This window comes from Pipistrellus kuhlii, unplaced genomic scaffold (genome assembly GCF_014108245.1).
Source record: "Pipistrellus kuhlii isolate mPipKuh1 unplaced genomic scaffold, mPipKuh1.p scaffold_m20_p_4, whole genome shotgun sequence".
Classification (NCBI taxonomy): Eukaryota; Metazoa; Chordata; class Mammalia; order Chiroptera; family Vespertilionidae; genus Pipistrellus; species Pipistrellus kuhlii.
Window position 1 is genome coordinate 79,200,444 of NW_023425540.1, and position 21,753 is coordinate 79,222,196.

Genomic DNA, 21,753 nt, shown 5'->3' on the forward strand with positions numbered 1-21,753 from the left:
TTTACAAGAACTGGCCCAGAAGCATCGGAATGGGAAGGGACTTTGGGGACTGTCTTGTTCATTCTGCTTGTTTTCCAAAGGGAGGAGATGAAGCCAGAGAGGCCGAGTGGCTGCCTCCAAGCCAGCCAGCATGTTGGAGGCAGGCAGGACCAGAGCACAGAGAGCTTATCCATATATTCATTCAATTCCTTTTAAAAAATATATTTATTTCAGAGAGGAAGGGATAAGAAGAGAGAGATAGAAATATCAATGATGAAAGAGAATCACTGATCAGATGCCTCCTGCACACACTCCACTAGGGACTGAGCCTGAAACTAGGGCACATGCTTTGACAGGGAATCAAACTGTGACCTCCTGTTTCATAGGTCCATGCTCAACCACTGAGTTACGCCGACCAGGCTCATTCACTTAATTCTTGCAGTAAATCTATGTGGTTGGCTTTATCATCATTTCCATTTAACAGAGGAGACAACTGACACACAGGTGGTTGATGTAACTTACCCAAGGTCACATACTGAGTGAGCAGTTAGCACACATGGGTCAAACACAAGGCCCGTGGGCCAAATCTGTCCCGCCAGGCCTTGCAATGTGGCCCGCACCGCGCTGTCATCACTGCACTCCGCTGCGTTTCCATCACAATGACAGTTTATGACTGTTCAGTAAACCATTCGGCCCGCGATTTAGGCTGGATTTTAGATTTTGGCCCCTTCTCTGATTGAGTTCGACACCCCTAAGTTAGCATGTCGGTAGCCCAGGGCTCATGCAGGGATGGGACACCCAGCTCTGGGGACACAGTCCCCTGTCTGAGCCCTGGCCCTGGCCTCGCTGTGTGAGCTTAAGCAACTCCGTCATCTCTCTGAGTCTCAGTTTCCTTATCTGTGAAGTGAGGCTAATAAGCTGGGAGGGCTCACCAGCTGGAGCCACAACATTAAAACCAACACAAAGGACAACAGAACTAATGAAAGTTAAGTTAATGGGAAAAGCAGAAGTGGAGGTGGGGGGAGGAGGGAGGCGGGGTCACAAGGTACAAACACCCAGTTAAAAAAACAGATAAGACCTGGGACTGTCCTGTACACAGCATGGGGACTACAGTCAATAATACTGCAGTGTGTATTTGAAAGTTGCTAGGAGAGTAGATCTTAAAAGTTCTCATGGCAAGAAAAACATCTGTAACTACATGTAGTGATGAATGGTAACAAGACATTTCACAATATATCCACATATCGAATCATTATGCTGTTCACCTGGAAGTAAGATGATGCTATATCCTAACTTAAAAAAAACAGACTCCTGCCAGTGAACTCCTTGGTGATTTGATGGGATGCGTTTATTTTACTTTAACCCTCTCCAGAAATAATGAAAAAGAATTACACAACCAAATAACTAAAAGCGCTTGGCGATAGCAGCTGGACTGCTTGAGTAGCCATGTCTAAAGTCAGACACTGATGCTTGAGTTGCATTATACAATGGCTCCCTTTCCCCCTTAAGCTACTTGGAGCTGGGTGTCTATCATGCCCCACCCACCGTGTCCCTCATGACCAGCACAAGGACCCAGCTGAGCTTTGCACATGTGGGACAGAGGATACAGGAGAAAGGCATAGGCTGAGCTTGTGTCATAGGCAAGACTGCAGCTAATGGAGAGACTGGCAGACGATGACATGTTGGTTCATGTTGCTATTAAATTAATACTAAATTACTGACTTTATTCATCAAGTAAGAAAATCCAAGCTGAGGACTCATGGGCATGGGTTGGTGTTGGAATGCCTGTCCTTGGATTTGAGGTTTTTAGAAGGAGGTGCAAGCAACTTCTCTTTGACCTCAGACTTTTCTTGTCCCATGCTGTTTGGGTACCACCTGTCAACTGCTGATGCACATCAATTAGATGGGATATACTCCCACACCCAGAGGCACGACTCTGGTCCTTATACCATCTGTTTCTTCCTCTCAACAGCAACATTTTAGTCCAATACTTATGGTGCAGCCATCATTATCATCACCACCACCATCATAGGACAGTTATACTATGTCAAATGTTTTTTGTGCAGCATCTCATTTAATCTTCCCAACAATCCCATGAATGTAGGTCTATTAATATTTCCATTATACAGGTAAAGAAAAAGGCTCAGAGAAGTCAATCCACCAGTCTAATGTAACACAGCTAGGACACGGTAGAGCAGAACTTTAATCCTAGAGGTGTAATCTCAAAACCCATGATTTTACCCTTTGTCTGACACCCATTTCCTAGCAGAGTGGCTGGAAACAGTGATCAGAGAACAAATACTGACTAGGCTGAAACAAGAATAGCAGGGTTAGATGTAATTCAGACATATCTATTAACTTACAATAAGCTCTGTTCTCAATGTATTTGCTCAAAACATGTACAACAAGGTTACCTAGAAGGGAAAAAGGATCTTCAATCTCTAGCGAAGGTAGGGACCTGAAAATGTGATCTAGTTTTGACAGCTAGCCACCTCCAAGGAATCTCGTTCAGCTCTACCTCATTCCCATGGACTTTGGGGCTAGAGACCTGGGTTCAGATTCCAGCACTTTCCAGCTGTGTGACCAGGGAAAAATCCCCCCCTTTTTTTCTGACAAATGGGGCTACTAATTCTTGGTTCTGCATAGTGTGACTATAAGAATGCAATTGGATCCTGCATGGAAAGGGTCCGGCAGAGCAATGGACACTTAGCAGGGACACCACACAGAGGCTATAATTCCTCCTCTGCCAGGCCTCCCCCACCTTAGTTACTGGCCATGCTATACTCATCTGTGCTGATTTACAGAGCTTCCTCAAATCTGGGGCTCTTTTTATATTCCTCCCCTGAGGATATGTTTATTGATTTTTAGAGAGAGAAAGGAGAGAGGGAGAGGGGAGGTGGAAGGGAGGAAGGGAGGAGAGAGAGAGAGAGAGAGAGAGAGAGAGAGAGAGAGAGAGAGAGAGAGAGAGAGAGAGAGAGAGAGAAAGAGAGATATTAGTTGTCTCCCATATACCATACACACTCCGACTGGGGACCAAACCTGAAAGCTAGCTATGTGCCCTAAATGGGAATTGAACCCGTTACCCTTTTGGTGTACAGGATGTGCTCCAACTGAGCCCCCCAGCCAGGGCAAGGAAAGAATGCAGGTTGTCAATACGACAGGAACAATCTATAAATAGACAGCTGGATGAGATCAAAGTTACACTGCAGGAAATCGATGCACCGCAAGGACTCTGGGGGACTACTCTAAAGGCCAGAAAATGGAGCCTGCTGCTTCTTTTGTCCCTCCCTGCTGTGGATAACTGGGTGAACTAAGTCACAGAGCCAGCCCAAGCCACACCTCCACCAGCAGCGGGAGAACACCGAAAGCAGAGATCACAATTGAAATGACAACTGGGCCAGATAGGGAAGGGGGACAGGTGAGAACTTCAGAGACTTGGATAAACTTCTTATCTTTTAAGATGAACCAGAAATCTGGATTTTCATGGGAAATTCTGCTATTTTTAAATGGGCTATTAATTTTCAAATAGAACACCTGAAGTAAACACAACAAAACCAAACCAACATGAGGGCCAAACAAGACAGGTTAACGAGCTAACATCACCCTATGAGCTATCAGATTGTGTCTGGAGATCAATTCTAAGATGCTTGAATGCTCCTGGGCTGGATTTTAATGGTATTTTACCTCTGGATGGTGTTGCTGATCATGCAATCTCTCCTACAGGGGGCGCTCAAGACTGTATCCCTTCAGGCTGATCTCTGGCCATGGAGATTTGAACCCAGTTCAAAGCTGGATGGTAGTGATGCTATTGGGCCCTGTTCATTTTAATGAGGTAGGCACAATGGGCCCAATTGGGCTTTGGGTGCCTCAAATTCCTGCCGAAGTCTTGGGCAGCAAAGTGAGGCAACGGTGAGGGCACAGGGTTGAAGTCAGGATACTGGAAAACTCAGCTCCATGCTGGCATGGGACTCTTTCCCACTAAAGAGTAAACTCCCTAAGAGCGAGGATTTTGTCTTGTTCACTGCTAGAAGGCTGCCTGGCACATGCTTGGCATATTTGTTGAATGACCAGCTGACCAAATGGTTGGGGACATCACAAGCTATGGGCCTCAGGCTTCCCACAATAAAGAGGGAGTTAACAAGGCTGTCCTATTTACCTCAAAGTTGCCACAATGGGACACTGGATGCACAAAAGTGCTTGACAAAAGGTGTAAAGGACAATGACGTGAGGAGAAACACTTATTATGATTGCTGCTCTTCCCTGACAATTGAGGGACTACTTCAGATCCCACCGTGGCTGCCTTTCTCACACCCTCCATTTTCTTCTGGCTGCACCAACCTGCTTAGAAGGAAGCCCCCAAATGACCACTCAGATTTTCACTTCCATTTTTGTACTAAGACGGAGGAGATATGCTACCTTGCATTGTCCCGGCCGTGTGACTTCAAGAAATTCATATCTCGGTATCGGGAGAGAAATGCCACCAGTTGGTCATTTGTCCTGTAAACAAACAAAGAGGAAAGTTAGAATCCGCCAGAGACCCTGGGGAATTGAGTCTTGCTCCATTCTCTGTTACAGAAAATAGCATCCCTCCTCCTTTCACACCATACCCGCTGAAAAGGCTGTATTCCTTGATGAGTCGCCATCACTGGCCACACCACACCACACCACACCACACCAAAACAAAACACTGTGAGCTCCTTGAGGATAAGCATAACATCTTATTTTGGAATCTTTGGTGCCCAGCCTTGGGCTTGATAAATATAGTAAATCATCATTGCGTAGCTCAATGCAAATACATAGCAACTCCAGGGCCTTTGCACTTGCTGAGCATGCCAAATCCTGCCCTATATCTTCTCCTCACTAGCCGCTTGTGGTTATGCAGATCCCCTTTCAAATGTCATCTCATCAGAGAGGGTTTTGATAGTCACCCCACCTAATGTGGCACCCGCGTCCTCCCTGTCTGCCTTTATCATATCACTTTATTGACTTCACCCTCTTACCAGCATCTGAAGATGTTGAACTTCCTGACATTAGGATTTTAAGTTCCATCAGGACAGAACTAGCTGCACTTGCTCACCACTGGCATGTAGCAGGAGCCACACAAATGCTTGTGGACGAATAAATGACTCAAAGTGAGATTGAGTGTGAACTGACTCTTTCAAATGTATTTTGAGAAGCGAATGAATGAGTGAGTGAACGAGTGACTACCACGTTCTCAATAACCACCGGGCCACTGATTGAGAGGTCTTTACAAGAGATAAAGTGCGATACAAACAAATGACAACGTTCCCTGCATTGTTATCCCAAACGTATCTCCATCAATCTCGGCACTAGCAGTGTAGTCACAGCTAATCAGCGTGTGCACACAGCTGTGACAGCATTTTAAAAGGCAGTCACACCGGTCTCCGTCTGCCAGAAATGTAGTCTCCTCTTCCACCGAATAAACCCAAACAGGTAAACCGGTGCTGAAGTGACAGCTCCTTTATCATCGGGCTTCTCTGCGCAGGGGTTTTTATTTAGAAGAAAAGGGTTAACCATTGTTTGAAGTTGGGAGAGACGTGCAGGCGGTGAAAAGGAAGGACATTTATGGGAACAGACTGGGCGGCAGGCGGGTACCTTGGAAGGTGATGCCTGGGCTCAAGACGCGGGTAAATCTGGAGACAGATCCCTGGGGCTCTCCTGACCAGGCTCTGTGTCTCTCGAGGTAAGTCATTTGCCTTCCCTAGACTCACCTGGGTGGGTTTAAGGGGCACACAGTAGGTGTACAATGAGTACAAGCTTCTCTACTCTCTCTGCCTCCCAACATCTGGTCCAAGCCGCCACAACCCCTCCCTGCTCGCTCCTTCATTTCCCTGCAATTCCCTGCAGTCTCGCCTCTCTGAGCCCCTGTTCCGTGATTGGATGGCTCATGTTTGACCAACTCATAATACCCGCGGAGGGGCCACAGAGCAGTGAAGAGATGCTGCAGTGGAAGCGAGCACTGCTGATGTCCCGTCCCATTGCTGAAATAAACACGGATGCAAAACCGGCCCTTCTGGCTGGCAGACTCCAGAGAAACCCCGTTTGCACCTGCAACGCGCTACATCCGGCACACACAGCGACTCAGCCCTGCCTGTGCCCGGAGGTGAACCCCGGGGCTGCAGACAAAGGCTCGCACCACGTGTCTGCACAGTGAAGGTGCGTCTCCCGGGTGGACACACCCGCCCACTCACGGCCAGGTGAAGCCCACACGTGTCCCACACCAAGTGGCGGCAGCTTGTGGGCAGAGGGCCTCCTAAAGTTGCTGGGAGAGGTCTTCACTGAAGCAGCCAATACAAAAATTAAAGCGAGCTCCCTCCCAACCATCTCCACGTCCTAGCATTTCCTACTTGCCAGCCCCCTCGCTGCTCTCTGTGCCAGTTCATTATTGTTGTCCTGATGAATGCGGGGACAAGTTAACCTCTGAATAAGTCCCTGGCAGCAGGAATAATAAACAGGGGCCTCTCAGTAGCCACAGTGGGAGGGTTGAAGGGGCCGGATTGGGGGCCGGGGGGATGTGGGGAGGGAGAGGGTTCTCGAAGCCTCAGGCCTCCCAGGGTCAGCGGCTGCAGCTCCATTTGGCAACCCCAGAAAGCCCTTTCAGGGCCCCGAGCTGGGGCCATTTTCACATTTACCGCTTCACCAAGTCCCCATCTGACTGGGATGAATAGGCATTTAGCGAATTTACTTAGCGATGCTTCCACATGAAATCCTCTCAAAAGATGACATCGTGGTGGAGGGGGGAGGGCCGACGGGGAGGGAGCTGTGGATTCCAGGCCCATAGCTTGTGGGTAAAGCCGCTTTTCAAAGCAGAGAGCGGTGTCCCCGGCTTGTCCCCTCTCCCTGGGGCCTGGTCCCCCTCACTCTCCCTCTGCATGAAAAGCCTGCTGGGAATGCTAAAGCCCATCTCCCAGCTCTCCTCCAAGGGGGAGGGAATTCGGCTGGGGACCAAGTTTTCCTATTGTTGCTTGCAGACGCCTGTGGATAATTGCCTACATAATATTTAGTTCTCTCCAGATAATTAACAGCTTGCAATCTGTTGACATTTTACCCAGTTCTAGTTTCTCTCTCTCTCCCCCTCACACACACACTTCTCACTCACTCTCTTTGGTGCAGTCATTTGCCAAGTGGCTCCCACAGCTCAGCACTGTGTCTGTCTCCCCGCGAATTTCTTTGCACCTCGTGCAGAAACCATCATCTGTCCTCTGACTCGTGATGGTGACTCGGGTCCATCACAGTCCCCGCTGGAGACACTGGGACATCTTTGTTTTAATAAACATGATTTTCAATAAATACATATTAAAATAAGGGTATTGGAACCATATGGGGATATTGGCTGAAATGAATAAATAAATGAATAACGAAAGCAGCTCCGCTGACCACGTATGGAATGTCCATCACAGCACAGGCCCCACGTGACTGCATTTAGTCTTCACAAAGATGCCATCCAAGGTGAGCTTCATTTCCATCTTATGGATGGACAGCTGAGACTCAGACCTTTAGTAAAATGAAGACTCAGGATTGGAACTACCAGATCGACCGCTTCGCCAGTGAATGTGCGAATAAATGAATGAGTGAGTGAGTGAATTCCACTCCAGGTGCAGAAGAGGCCTCCCCGTTGCATCTGGTCTTCACAGCGAGAGCACCAGCCCTCCGCTGTGAGACGCCGTATCTCAGGCTCCCCCAACACCTACTGAGTTAAACTCTGCTTTTTAACAAGATTCCCAGGTGAGGCGCCTGCCCTTTAGAGCTTAAGGAGTGCTGCTTTAAGTCAAGCATGGATATCGGTAGTTAATTCTCTTTCCTTCTTCATCTTCTCCCCATGGGCTCTTCCTGAAAGCCCAGACCTCGAGCATGTTCCTTTCATCTCCGTGAGCCTCACGTGTTGCGAGTATTAAGTAAAATCATGCGTGTGAGACCTGTGCAGTGGCACCTGGCATATCCTAAGCCTTTGATAAACGTTGCCTGTTACTTAACAATACAGGGCGGAGCAAACATGGGTTTACTGTTGTGAGTACACGAAACACAGAATTTATTCTTACATTCTTATTTATTGATTATTGTATTAATTTCCATACCGTCAGCTGTAAGCCTCCTTTTGCCCCGCCCTGCACTGTTATTGCCATTTTGAGCGCCTAAGACATTTGCACGGGCTCAGCAGTGTGAGGACCCAGCCTACTTTGAACTTGGAAGGCTTCCTTTGCATCACACCCACGCAATGTTCTGCAGAGCGAGGTCTGCACACCCCTAGAGGGACTTATCCGGTCTCCAAGTCGGTGTCAGAGTTGGGAACTGTCTCCCAGGGGCTCCTGCACCACCACACGTGTCTAATATGCAGAATGGCTCTGGGCTGCACACATAGGGAGGAGCATGGCTCACTCTCTGGTCCTTCCCCACACCCTCCCTCCCTCAGGAGCCCAGCCACAGCCATGCCATCTGCTGGCATGTGTGACAGGCGAGGAGAGGATGGAGCCTGCTTAGGCCCAACACAGAGCCCTTCTCTGGGTCCCTCCTGCCCCCCACAATTGGGCCCCAAATCTCCTCCAATAGAGGATGCTGAGAAGAATCGGGTGCTCACGACTGAGGGTGAGGCTGATGGTGCTCAGGCGGAAGTGAAGCACAGAGAGTTTTGTGAATGTCAGGATTAAGGATTTCAAATCCCTGATGCAGACTGGTGAGTATGCACAGACCCAAGGGACCAGAGTCAGCCCTCCTGGGCTCAGGCCCTGGGCCCCCTGTGGCGCGGAAATGTGCAGGAGGGAAGTGAAGGCAGGACTGTGGGAAGGGACAAGCAGAGGGTGGCGAGGGTCTAGGAGGCACCTTCAGTCTGAGCTCAGGGTCTACTCCTGGTGTATCATCTGTACTGTGATCTCACCCCTTATGTATGTTGCATTTACATACCACTTTAGCTTCACCCTAAGCAACAATGCATGTGATCGCTTGTGTACCTTTCCCCCCTCAAATTTTAAACTGAGGTAAACACACAAGCTTGCCTTTGCCATCTCAACCGTCATTAAGTGTACAGTTCCACAGTGTTAAGTACATTCGTACTGTTGTGCAACCATCCCCACCATCCATCCCCAAACTTCTTTCCATCTTGTAAAACTGAAACTCTGAACTCATTAAATAATGGCTCCCTATTTCCTCCCTGCCCTGAGCCTCTGGTAACCACCATTCTTCTTTCCGTTTCAATGAACAGTCACATTCATACAGTAGACAAACGCTAGATACCTCACCTAAGTGGAATCACATGGTATTTGTATTTTTTTGTGACTGGCTGCCTTCTTTCACCCCAAATCCTTTCCTCCAGGCTCATCCACATGATAGCATGTGTCAGAACTTCTTTCTTTTTTAAGGCCGGGTAATATTCCATCAGGGCGAACCACTGTTATGTGGTTTCCTGTTACATGTGAAAAGCAACAACAACTACTACTTGTCTGTGTGCCTCCTACAGCACCTTGGCTGCCAGGGGCATAGGTAGGGCAAAAACAGATCTGGTTTGCCCTAGGGCTGAGGGGATGCCCCCGTCACAGAGTTCTGAGCTTTAAAGTCAGACAGTCCTAGAAAACCTAGATGAGTTGGTGATTCCAGGCAGATCGATCTGCCGAGGGACGTGTGGCCACAGGAGAAATGTCACCCTCTGTCCTTTTATGACGAGCTGAAGCACACAGAACACACAGTGGTGGGATGGCCAGCTGTAACCCTGCCCTATGCTTCTAACACGATGATTATGGAAACTCAGATTACAGCGAGATAGAGAACGGAACGACAGCAATGGCAACAGCATCTGACACTGGAGTGCCTGCCGTGGGGCCAGACACTCTCCTAAGCATTTGTTAACCCACTTATTCCTTATGGCAACCCTGTGAAATAAATGCTGTTATATTCATGTCCATGTTTTAGGACAAGTACGTACCTGACTGTTTTATGCAAAGATACAGCCTGCTGTTCTGTCTAATAAGCGCACACATTGGTGAACTTCACCTTTTAATGCACAGAATTCTGTGGATGGGCACAGCCAATCCCCTAGCGATGGACATTTAGATTACTCCCCGCTCCCCTTATAGATTCTGCTACTATGAACATCTTTGCATATTTATCTTTCCAGATGTAGGTAGGATAGATGGATTCTGCAGGATTAGATTTCTAGATGTGGAATTGTTCATGCAAAGGGCCCCTTTTAGTCTCTTTGCTTTCAGAAAGAGGCACGAATGGGAATGAGGCTGCCCCAGTGGGGGCATTTCTGGGGCCCCCCGCCATTGCACAGGAAGCAAGCCAGCTGGCCACCAGGCAGGTGTGGGTGGGAGAGAAATGGCAAAGGTGATAGACTAAGAGCAGGGGATGCCCTGCAGAGGCTGGCGGGCTTCTCTGGCAGGCCGGTGAGGCCAGGCAGGGGCCATCTAGATTCCTGCTACCAACAACCAGTGGGACCCAAATGGGCTTTCTGTCCAGGAACAAGAGGTGTGAGTGGGGATGCACAGAGCTAGCTCCTCCAATGCCCAGGGAGCTGTTCCAGCTGGTGCCCATCTGTCTGCTAGCTGGGCCCCTTGGACAATACTTTTTTTGGGAGCCTGGCTATAGTGCTGAGATGAGCTTGCATTGGGTCTAATTCTGTTCTGCTCCCTCCAGGACTTGACACACAGTAGGTGCTCAACAACTATTTACTGACATGCTTAACAAATGCCCTGGGGTGGGGGGCTGGTGTGCCTGGCTCCTGGGTGTGGCTCCAGGCCTACCATAGAGCCTGCTTCCCTAGAGGGGCTCTGCCCAGGGAGGCAGAGAGCTCTGTCCCTCTCTCTGCATCCGTGCCTTTGCCCAGCCCATTCTCTCACCCAGGATGCTCTTCCCCATGTCCTCACCCAGAACTGGGAGAGTCGTGGGGCAGCGAACCTAGGGCATGGGAACACACGGAGTCATTGCATTGCAGAGATCCTCTCTTCATTGCCTATAAAGTGCCAAGTGCACCTCCTCCCTCCTTTAACCTTACAATCACCCCAGCAAGCCAGCACTAGTTTATAAGCAAATAAGGTCAGGCTCAAGGAGATTTAAGGGCTTGGCCACAGTCTTAGGAGACAGGAGATAGGGATCTCCGCTCCAGGTCCAGAGTCAGGGCTCTTATCAGTCCCGCTTCCTGTGGGGAATAAGCTTCATGCCTGTGCTCCGTTTCCTTAGGAAGAGCCAGGAAGCAAACACGGGAATCCTCAGCGGCCCCTGAAGGCTCCTACATCCCTTCAAGGGGACCACGGCCCACACTGGTTGTGCCGCGAGAGTGACAGATTAAGCCTCTGTCCAGGGGGTGAGCCGAGCTGCTGTGCTTGTCTGACATCTGAGCCCCATCACCTGCTTTCCTCTCCTGAGTGGTTCGAACCCCTTTCCCACGTGGCCTATTTCTGTTTGAGTGGGGGCAGCGCCTGCCATCACTTTCTCTGGACTCTCTGGACGGGTCATGCTTGGACCCTACTGAAGTCTTCTTGACTAATAAGAAGGCCAGGATGACAGATCAGTAAGAGAGCTCCAGAGCAAAGCACCGGGATCAGAAAAGGGTGAGCCCTGATTGGGATGCAGTCCGTTTACAGTGACATCCATGTCTGTGAGATGCATGGGGAAATGGGTGGGAGAAGCGAGGTGTCTTTCTCCCAGGACCCCGTGGGCACAATTGCAGCCACAGTTGGGGACCGATTGGCTCTTCTGGAACTTAAGTGTGATCACGCCCCCTCTTCTACTTTAACACCCCCGATGCTCTCTATCCCCTGCAGGGCGGTGCCCTGACTCCCTCACAAGCATGCAGGGTGGCTTGTGAGCTTGCCCTGCCTGCTCCATCTCTGCAATTACTTGAAGTTTTCTAAGCGTCCCGAGCTCTTCATCACTCTAAGGCTTTGCAAGCTGTTTGCTCTCCTGAGAAACACCTCCCATTTCCTGGACAGCTCAGGTGCCAGACACCGGGAACAGCAGTGGGTAATGTAGCTGTGGTCCCATAACCTCACGTAGCACACAGGACAGTAGGGAAGGGAGGCCTTCAGGTAGAGTCTTATGATGGGGGGTGAAGCACGGGGTGAACTGATGCACCATGCACGCTGGAGACACCAGGGGCTGGTGGCTCCCTCCACTCAGGCAGACAGCGCATCGAAGAACCACCTGGATAACAAAACCCGCTCACTTCTCATTGCATTTGTCTTTTTTGTTTTGTTGGTTACCGACAAAAACATTCCAGAATTAAACCATGCTCAGCGCCGTTGCAGGAACTAGCAAATCATTTCTCAAACTCTCCATGCTTCCACAGAACATTTTTGTAAGACACACATTTTTCACTTTGAACGTACACAAGCCGTTCTGAGAAGCAGTTTATCTGACCGTCCATCAGCGGGAACTTTTCACACATCAGCCCTTCCCCCAAATAGCACAGAAAGGTCACTGACAAGCATCAGCATCCAGAGGCTACGCCTGATCCTAGAACACCACCAGGAATCGTGAAGAACGAAATTGTCCTTCAACAGTGGCGTGTGTGTGTGTGTGTGTGTGTGTGTGTGTGGTCTATTTGATTGGTATTTTAATTATCTGAGATCTGGCTGTTCTCTTATATCGCCAGGCATCTCAAACGAGCAGGACATTTTGGTTAACCAAATTGTGCATCCCCTTACAGCCACTGATTGCAGGCAGTTGTTTGATTTGGTTCTGGGGGACGGAAGGGAAACAAGACCAGGCCTGCTCTGGAGGACAAAGATTGAATCTTAAAAGACCATGTGATTTAGGTAGAAAAGTGAAATCCCGGCCACGATAAAAGCTGTTTTCAGAAGAAGCATTTGTAGAAATTTCTCTCTGATCTTTGCCACTTTGCTGCTGTTGATTTTCAGCCAGTTTCTCAAGTTCATGGAGCCTGCGCTTCCCAATCTGCACGAAGCGGGTAACAACCAATGGTCTCTAAGTTGCCCTGTGTTGTGGGTGCAGCCCACACAGTGCTTGGCCCCTGTAGGTGCTCAGTAAATGGAAGCCTTCAGGAGGAGGCTCCTAGGCCTTTGCTTAGAAATGCCAGAGGAAAGGCATGCCCACTGCTTGCCAGTCCTCCACCAACCTGTGACATTGTTATCCCACATACCTGTGTTATACACACCAGTGTAAGTTAGGTATGTTTAAGTCCCTTGACTGCAAGCGACTTGAGGACGGGAATCTTGTCTGATTCATCTGTATTTCCCCAGTGTCCAGAATAGGCCCCATACCTTTAGCAGGTTCTAGCAGCCTTACGCCTCTTTCTCTTTGGGGTGCCCATGCCCATTTCAGAGCAGCCCACAGAAATTGTTCAGGCTATATGTGTTGCATTCCAGAATGAGGCCCTTTGTCCATATTTTTGCCCAATCAGCTCCTGCTTATCTTTGTAAGAACCGGCTTAGTGTCAGCCCAGCTGGAAAGGGCTAGAGTATAAGTAAGCATTAACCTAAACTGAACTGAAAAGCTCAACTTTCCCTCTTGCGTGTGTGGCTAAGACCCTGCCCCTGCCTCCACACACATTTTACCCTACCCTGGATTTATAGAAACGATGGCAAAGACCTATAGTAATAACTTATTAATTCCAATTTCACCAGACAGGAATCCCTAATGCACCAACACTAACATGTCAGATTTGGGAGCAATGAAAATAATGCAGACCCAAGACCAGAGAGACACAGGTTCAACTCCTGGTTCCACCACTTATTAACTGTGTAGCCTGAGGCAGGTCATTTGAAGTTCAATTTCCACACCTTTAAATCTGAGGATGGCAAGAATATCTACTTTATACTTATCTACTAGGTTGTGATAAGGATTGAATGAGATAAGAGGGCATTAACTGTTGGCCACAATGGAAAAATCCTGGCTGATAGCAAAACTGGTACTGGAAGTGGGGTAATGAATGGTGCTGTGCTGTGTAGGGGAAAGCACAAAGATCTCCCCTAGCCGCCCCCCCCCCTCCCCCCGTGCTAGACTGTTAGCTGTTATTGTTGTTACTATGACTTCTTCTCCGGGACTGGAGCCTGTGTTCTGCTGGGGGTAAGATACCACAAGGATCTCAGAATGTCAGAGCCAAGTCAGTTCAGATTTCCGCCCCAGGGTGGGACTGAGCTCGAAGGACAGCTGACTGTCACCGAGAGCCTTGGGCAGCATGCCAGGCTCCCTAGCCTGTCCTGTTACAAGGTCAAACTGTGCTGCCACACCGAGAAGCCGCACGTTCCCCCACAGAAAACAAATGCCAGACCTCAAGCACCCGCAGGTTCTTGGCTTGAGAGAGAGAGAGAGAGAGAGAGAGAGAGAGAGAGAGAGAGCGCGCGCGCGCGCAAGCGCGAGCGAGCGCGCGCGAGCCTGGAGGACGAGGACAGGCTGCACCCCGTGTATTCTTTCCCCTCGGAGTTCCAAGGCTGCGTGTTTATTTCAGAGGACCGAAGAAGAGACGTTAAAAAAAGAACGCAGGCTGTTGAAACAGAGGACACTGAGGGCTCTGAGGTACGGATCTGCAGTTCTCAGAGACAGAAAACTTGTAAAGCGTTCTGAGAGAAACTTGACCATGGAGCTCAGTGGTCCTCAGGCAGCATCTGGGGTGGTCCTGCTCCCTGCCGGCTGGAGGGGGAGGGGGCAGCCTCGGGCCAGCTCACAAGAGGTCTCTGCAGAGAAGAGCCTCTGGCAGGACTGGCTGGGCTCTGCTCTCACCATCTCCCCTGGGCTGGTGCCATTACTCTGAGCAGCACAACTGCCTTTTAAACAACGGGATTCATGACAGGACACATTTCATAAAGGCGTTTTGAGGACAAAAGGCATGATGCACTTACCATGGGTGCTTGCCATGCAGTAAACACTTAAGTATTAGCTGGGTTAGTAACATGTGGGAAAGGCTTAGTCCAGTGCCTGGAACATGTGAAAACGCTTGATGATCTCATTGCTCTAGTTTAGGGGTGTCGAACTCAATCAGAGAAGGGGCCAAAATCTAAAATCCAGCCTAAATCGCGGGCCGAATGGTTTACTGAACAGTCATAAACTGTCATTGTGATGGAAACGCAGCGGAGTGCAGTGATGACAGCGCGGTGCGGGCCACATTGCAAGGCCTGGCGGGACGGATTTGGCCCGCGGGCCTTGTGTTTGACACATGTGCTCTAGTTACTTCATCCTTCCGAGGAGGGACGAGACGGCTGGGTTTCCTAGGCTGCAACATACAGGCCTCGCGGGGGTTCCCCAGGGGAAGCTGCGGCCCCGAGGACCTCAACAGGGCCCACAAGCCAAGACCAAGCCCTCTCTGGTCATCCCCTTGCTGGCCCCAAAGGGCTGACTGAGGAAGCCCGCATATAGAAGCTGGGATTCCCTTCCTTTCCTACTCTATGCTCTTACTCTTTCTTCCCTTTCTCTCTTAAGTAGTTGAATGATCTACATTAAAAAGGCGCCATAGTACGGAAGAACTGAAAACAATTGCTCAAACAATAACTTGTGCACGGACATTCATGGAAGCCCTGAAGAGGAAATAACCCAAATAGCCATCGACGGATGAATGGCTAAGCCTGTCTGTACAATGGAACAGTATTCAGCCATAAAATGCAATGAAATGCCGGACACAGGCGACAACAGGGTCGGACCCTGGTGCTCTGCCGAAGAAGCCAGGCACCAGAGGTCGCCTACTGCACGGTTCCTTGTGTGTGAAATGTCCAGAACAAGTAGATCCAGGGACAGGCGGCAGATTGGTGGTTGCCAGGGACTAGAAAGGAGAGAAACTGCTTAATGGGCCCAGGGTTTCCTTTTGGGGTGATGACAATATCTGGAACTAGATGGTGATGATGCCTGCCCAACACTGTAAATGTCTCTGATGATAAATTTCATGTTATGTGTATTTTACCATAATAAAAAAAGTACCAGTTGAACCTCCAAATCAAACAGGTAAAAAAGCCATCATAACACAGCTATAGTAATAACCACGCTTGGTATGCCATACCTATTTTATATACACTATGCACCGAATCCTCACAAGCAGCCTAGATGGTAGGCAGGTTGGGTCCCTTTCACAAAGAGCGAACTGAGCTCCTCAAAGCTTGGACAACTCATCTAATAGCCATGATGCTAATATACGGAGAGTCTAAGTCATGTGCTCTAGGCATCTGATAGACAGAGATTCATTCTGCCTCCCCAACAACCGCATGAAGTAGGTGCTATTATTCTCACCCGTTTTGCAGAATAGGAGGAACAGAGGTTAAGTTACTTGTGCAGGACTAGGACCCCCCCCCCCCCCACACACACACACACACACAATAGGAGCAGGGATTTGCACCCAGGCCACCCGACCTCAGAGTCCAAAGGCCACAGAGGGAGATCATGAGGTTTGGTCACGGAAACTGGAGAGAATGTGGGTAGCAGAGGCGCTGCCTCTCAAGGAGTATGGGTAGACTGGACACTTGCCACATGACATCAAGAGGTTTTGTGTGGGATTCAGACTTTCTCACAGACCGTGTGCAAGCCAGCATGTGTCCAGACAGGTGTCACTTGTCAACATCCCTCAGCTGCTGGGCTCTCAGATGGGGACCCTCTATCTAGGCTAGCACTTCCGGTTGAGTGGAGAAGTGGCTGAGCCAATGGTGGGATTGAGGACAAGCCACCGTGGCTCACTGTTCTTCTGAAATGGACTCTGGCTCTTTGGAACATTTTCCCATTCTCATCATGGAAACACCAGGAAATGCCTCTAGCTGGAAGAAATAAGTGAAGACAAAACCCTTCAACTGATCCTCAATCCAGGAATAAGCCCGGGGATGCTTTTTATGATTGTGGAAACGAAAATCATGCAATGAAGCATCGGCGAGGCTTCTGCCACTTAGGAATAAATGACAACAGGCCTGCTGTTGTCACAGTGGGGACTGTGGATGGCCACTGACCATTCATTTGATCCTTTATTCCTTACGTTAGTAAGGAATAACTGCTTCTACTATGTGCCAGGCACTGTACCAGGCACTAGCGAAACAGTGCTAAGCAGAACACAAATCATCTCTGCTCTCCTGGAACTGTCACTCTGGGCCTCCTTCGCTGTCATCATCTGTGGAGCATTTTCTCTCCCCCAGGTAAGGCACCTCGCCTTTCGCCGATGAATCCTCACAGCGAAGGCTGACATAGGCCACTGCGATGGTCCCCACTTTGCAGATGAGAAAACCAAGGCGTGGGGAGGATGAGCAACTTGCCCAAGGTTTCATGGCCAGAAAAGGGACAGCTGGACTGGGACTCTGCCAACTCCTCACATGCACACTTCTGATGGCTTTGCTACAGTCCTAATGGCCTGAGTCCTGGGAAATTTCTACCAAACAGAGGGCAGAGAGAGAGAGAGTTTCAGGGTCCAGGCCCTGGGCTCCCTGGGGAGAGCAAGTATATTATGTGCTGTAAGAAGGCCCAGCAGAAAGGAAATAACAGCAGTGAAAGCACAGGGGTGGGGAGGTAGCCTGGTGGTAAGAAATGGCCTGAGCTGTAATATACATATCCACCAGCAGAAAATATTACCTATCATATTTCCTGTCCTCCAGCAGTCTGGTGAAGTTCTCTACTTCTTTCCCCTTCCTTTTGTTCTCACTGCCAAATAGTTGATTAGGAACTAACGCTATCTCATCGTGGCATAACCCAATAAAACACCTTTCAAAAGGTAACTTGCTGCTTTTAGAATAAACTTGGGCTCCTTACCATGGCTCTCAGGCTTCCATACAATCTGGGCTGACCCATCTCCCACAGCTTTATTCTACTGGCATATCCCCTTACCACATCCTGTCCACTTAAGCCTCTCTTGACTTGCTGCATGGGCCATGTTCCCTCATGCCCCAGGGCCTTTGCACATGAAGCTTGCTCTGGTTGGAACACTGATCCCCCCCCCCCCCCCCCCCCCAGTTAATTTCTCTTCAACTTTTAGCTCAAAGGCGCTTCTCCAGGGAAGCTTTCCCTGACTCCCTAGAAAAGAATAGATTATATGCATGTCTGTTTCCTATATTTATGCATATAGATTTCTTTCCTTACCATGTCATAAAGATGTAATAATTTCATGGCCCAATCCGCGAGGCCAGAGAGGTTAGCTATCCAACTGGTGGTTGTAACCCCAGATTCTAGCAAATGTCTGGCACGTAGTAGGTTTCCAATAAGCGTGGGTTGATTGACTGAATTAATCAATAATGAGGTCCTAAAGCTATTTCATTAAAAGCAACATGGTCATTGCCTTAGCTGAAAAGTGCTCTGTCTTCCCAAGTTGACAGTGCAACCTGTGGTGGACTCATGAGACGAATTTTAAGAGGGGAACCCAGACACATCTAGGCAGAAAGAGGGTGGGGAGCCAGACACACAAGATCAGCCAGATGTATAGCAAGCAAAAGAGGAACACAGGTCCAGTCACTCTGGGGAAGCTTTGAGAATCAGTTGGCATTAAAGCATTCGTCAGCACCTTGCCTGGCCAGCCCAGAAAGATAAACGAGTCTTGTGCTCTCAGGGGGAGCAGTGAGCTGGGGTAAGTGCTGAAACCAATGAGTCTTGGGATTCAGCATCATTAACCTTTCTGATTCAGATTGAGGAAGGTGGCGTGGGGTGAATTATGGTGCTAATGAGACCAGGTATTTCTGACAGGTTTATGTACAGAAGGCAGGGTGGTTCGAACATACTGTTCGCTCTGCCTGACACTTACTACGGGGGCTAGACAGGGCCACAGTCATGGAGGACACCATGAATAAACTGCATGCCTCCTCTTGGCTAGTCCAGGTCAGGCAACACTGATGGGTGAGCCATATTTCACGTGCTGCTTTCTAGCTCAGGTTTAGGACTGGTAAGCCATGCAGGCTGTGGGAAAATAAAGGAAAGAGAGACTGTTGTTTTACACTGAGATACCCTGGGAGAGGTGAGAGTCTAAGCTAGGGGTGTCGAACTCAATCAGAGAAGGGGCCAAAATCTAAAATCCAGCCTAAATCGCGGGCCGAATGGTTTACTGAACAGTCATAAACTGTCATTGTGATGGAAACACAGCGGAGTGCAGTGATGACAGCGCGGTGCGGGCCACATTGCAAGGCCTGGCGGGACGGATTTGGCCCGCGGGCCTTGTGTTTGACACATGTGGTCTAAGCCAAGGCCCAGGAGAGATTGACCAGACAGCTTTGGGAATCTACCACTCCTCTCTCCAGGGTCCTGAAATCAGTAGCATCACAAGCTGGCATCTAGGGTGACAGACTCTGGACAGATAATGTAGGAAAGGTTGCGTGAGTGAAGATGGGTAGGTGAATAGGAAACTGAGTCAGCAAGGGGTGATGTGGGCAAAGCCATTATCTGGAAGGTGGGAGATCTGGCCTGGTGGTCTAATGCAGGGGCCTGCAAACCACAACCCACCACTTGTGATTTAAGTACAGTCTTGTTGGAATGGAGTCATGCCCACCCATGTGCACACTGTGGCTGCCTCTTCCTAAGGTGGTAGGACTGCTCTGTTGTGATAGAGACTGTAGCATCTAAACTATTTACTATCTGGCCCTTTATAAAAAGGTTTACCAGTCCCTGCCATCATGATGTTTCTCTCTTTTTGGTCATCCATACACTTTCCTCACAACTTTTCCCAAAACATCTTCCTAGCCTATCCTCTGCCTCCCATGCCATATTTTTTCCTAGGACACATCTCCAACTGGATATATTATTCCTTCACTATCTAATGTCTCTTCTCCTTGGCAGTAAGATGCTTTCTTTACTGCTCTATCCCAGCATCCAGAAAAGCGCCTGGCACATAGTAATAAGCACTTAATAAATATTTGTTGAATGACTGAAGAGCCACCAACCACTTGTATTATCGCTTTGTTAACATGTAGATAAACTATTCTTAAAACTAGGAAACTTCAGCTTCAGAAACCTGGGGTATGTAAGTTTTCCCTTATGCGTTCATGTTGGTAAATATCGACATTTTCAGAAACTTGTCTGCATGCCACTTTAAATCGCTGCCCACTGCACATGGCCCCTCGGTCAGACTTGGGAAGCCTGGCTTGTGGTGAAGGACATGGATGGGGTTGTCTGAGTTCCACCTCTCAGTAGGTGAACAACTTTGGGCAAATTCCACATATCCCTTCTCTCTAGATTGGGGGAGATGAAGGTCCTCCCTCACCAGGTGGCTGAGAAATTAAATGAAACTGTGGTAGTAATTAGCACAGCGTCCTGCACACGCTCAGGGCTGGGTGAATAGAGGTGGCAGACGCACCCCACTGGGTATTGTGGCCATCGCTCTCAGCGGAGCCCTGTGGACACTGCCCCGGTTGCTGAAGGTTCCACAGCATCCTGGCAAAGCATTCTGGATTAATGGGACTATTTAGCTGTATGTGTCCAGAGATAGCATTGTTTAAAGTAACTTGTTAGAAACTTCCCCAAGGCGGCAAACTTTTACACAAAGATTGACTCTGTAATCAAAAACTGCCTGGTCTTAAACCACACTCCAGCATTCCAAACAGTGCAATTGCGCCGAGAAAGGGGTGGTGATGTTTGTGCCCCTGGGTGTGTCTGCCAACGAATGCAGACTGATGAACACAATTAAACCGCACCCAGGAGAATCCTTCCCTGAAGGAGGAAAGGGCACAGGAGGCAGGTGTCTGGAGACACCTCCACATGAGAGGTGGTCCTGCTGTGGGGTCCCCAGCATGTGCCCTTGTGGCCCCGGGAAAACTGGCTGCCGCCACCTACAGCTTCCTCTTTGCCATTCTCCACGTTCTGGGTAAGGGGTGTTATGGGCCCTGGGCCAAGGCTAGACACTGCTGACCCGTCCAGGTGATTGAGCCAAGTCCTGACACTGCCGGGAGGGCTCCAAGTGGTCACAGGCCAGAGGCCCACGGCTTGAGCCTGGGGATGGGTTAGGGTGGGCAGGTGGATGAGATCTACAGGCAGAACTTTGAAGGGAGTTTCCAACTTGAAACTTTTTAAGAGTAAGTGGACGTGAGAAGGACAGTGTTGCTTTAGCCCCCGGTGGCCAAGAATGCTGATCAACACCAAGGCTCTCTTCAAACAACCGCTCAACAGGAGGGCAGGGAGGGACTAGGAGAACTCAACTACACACGGATCCAAACTTGGCTCAACTGAAGGCAACCATCTTCTTGACTCTCATACAACTGAATGTCCTCAAAGGCATGTTCCATTTCTCATTCTCATTCTCTCTCTCATTCTCTCTCTCTCTCTCCAGTTCCAATTTAGTATAAATATATAAAGTATAGAGATATGACATATAGAAGAGAAGAGGTTGAGAATAAACATAGTGGCCGCAGAGAAGGCCAGACCATGTGTTTTTACCTATAATGATAATGCAGGATTTTTAGAGACCATAGTAACAACAGAACCATTTCATGAGTACTTATAATAAATGCCCAGCTCTCTATTAGGCCCTGTGTTTCAGTATCTGTCATCTTCATCGTGACCTGATGATGGCGCTGTGGGGAGAGGGGCTTGGCCTGGCTTCCCATACCAGGCCTCCACTTTTCTCTCCTGCCTCTTTGGTTCATACAACTGGGTGGATGCAGTAAGGTAAGGTCTCCATGGCCATCTCTCTCTTCTCTCTGTTCCTTGGCACAGCTCAGCACCCCAATCCCCATGTCTAGGTGGAGGGAGGGATGAACATGAGGTAGCACGCAGGTGCCAGACCTGAGCCACTGTGCTCTAACCCAATTGTTTATCAGACCAGCTCATGGAGCTGGGAGTAAGGCAGAGCTTGGGTCCCCACCGCACTGCTGTTCCCTGCGTGGCTCCCTGGGTGTTAACATTATCATCTCCCTCTTACAGGTGAGAAAA

General features: G+C 49.2%; 1 protein-coding gene across 1 annotated transcript in view; it reads right to left on the reverse strand.

Moving 5' to 3' along the window:
- Positions 1-21,753, reverse strand: part of XYLT1 (xylosyltransferase 1) — a 306,552-nt gene that overhangs the window by 36,537 nt on the left and 248,262 nt on the right. The window contains exon 6 of the mRNA XM_045571260.1: positions 4,396-4,476. Coding sequence (XP_045427216.1) covers positions 4,396-4,476 — 81 coding nt within the window. The remainder of the gene's footprint in view (positions 1-4,395; positions 4,477-21,753) is intronic.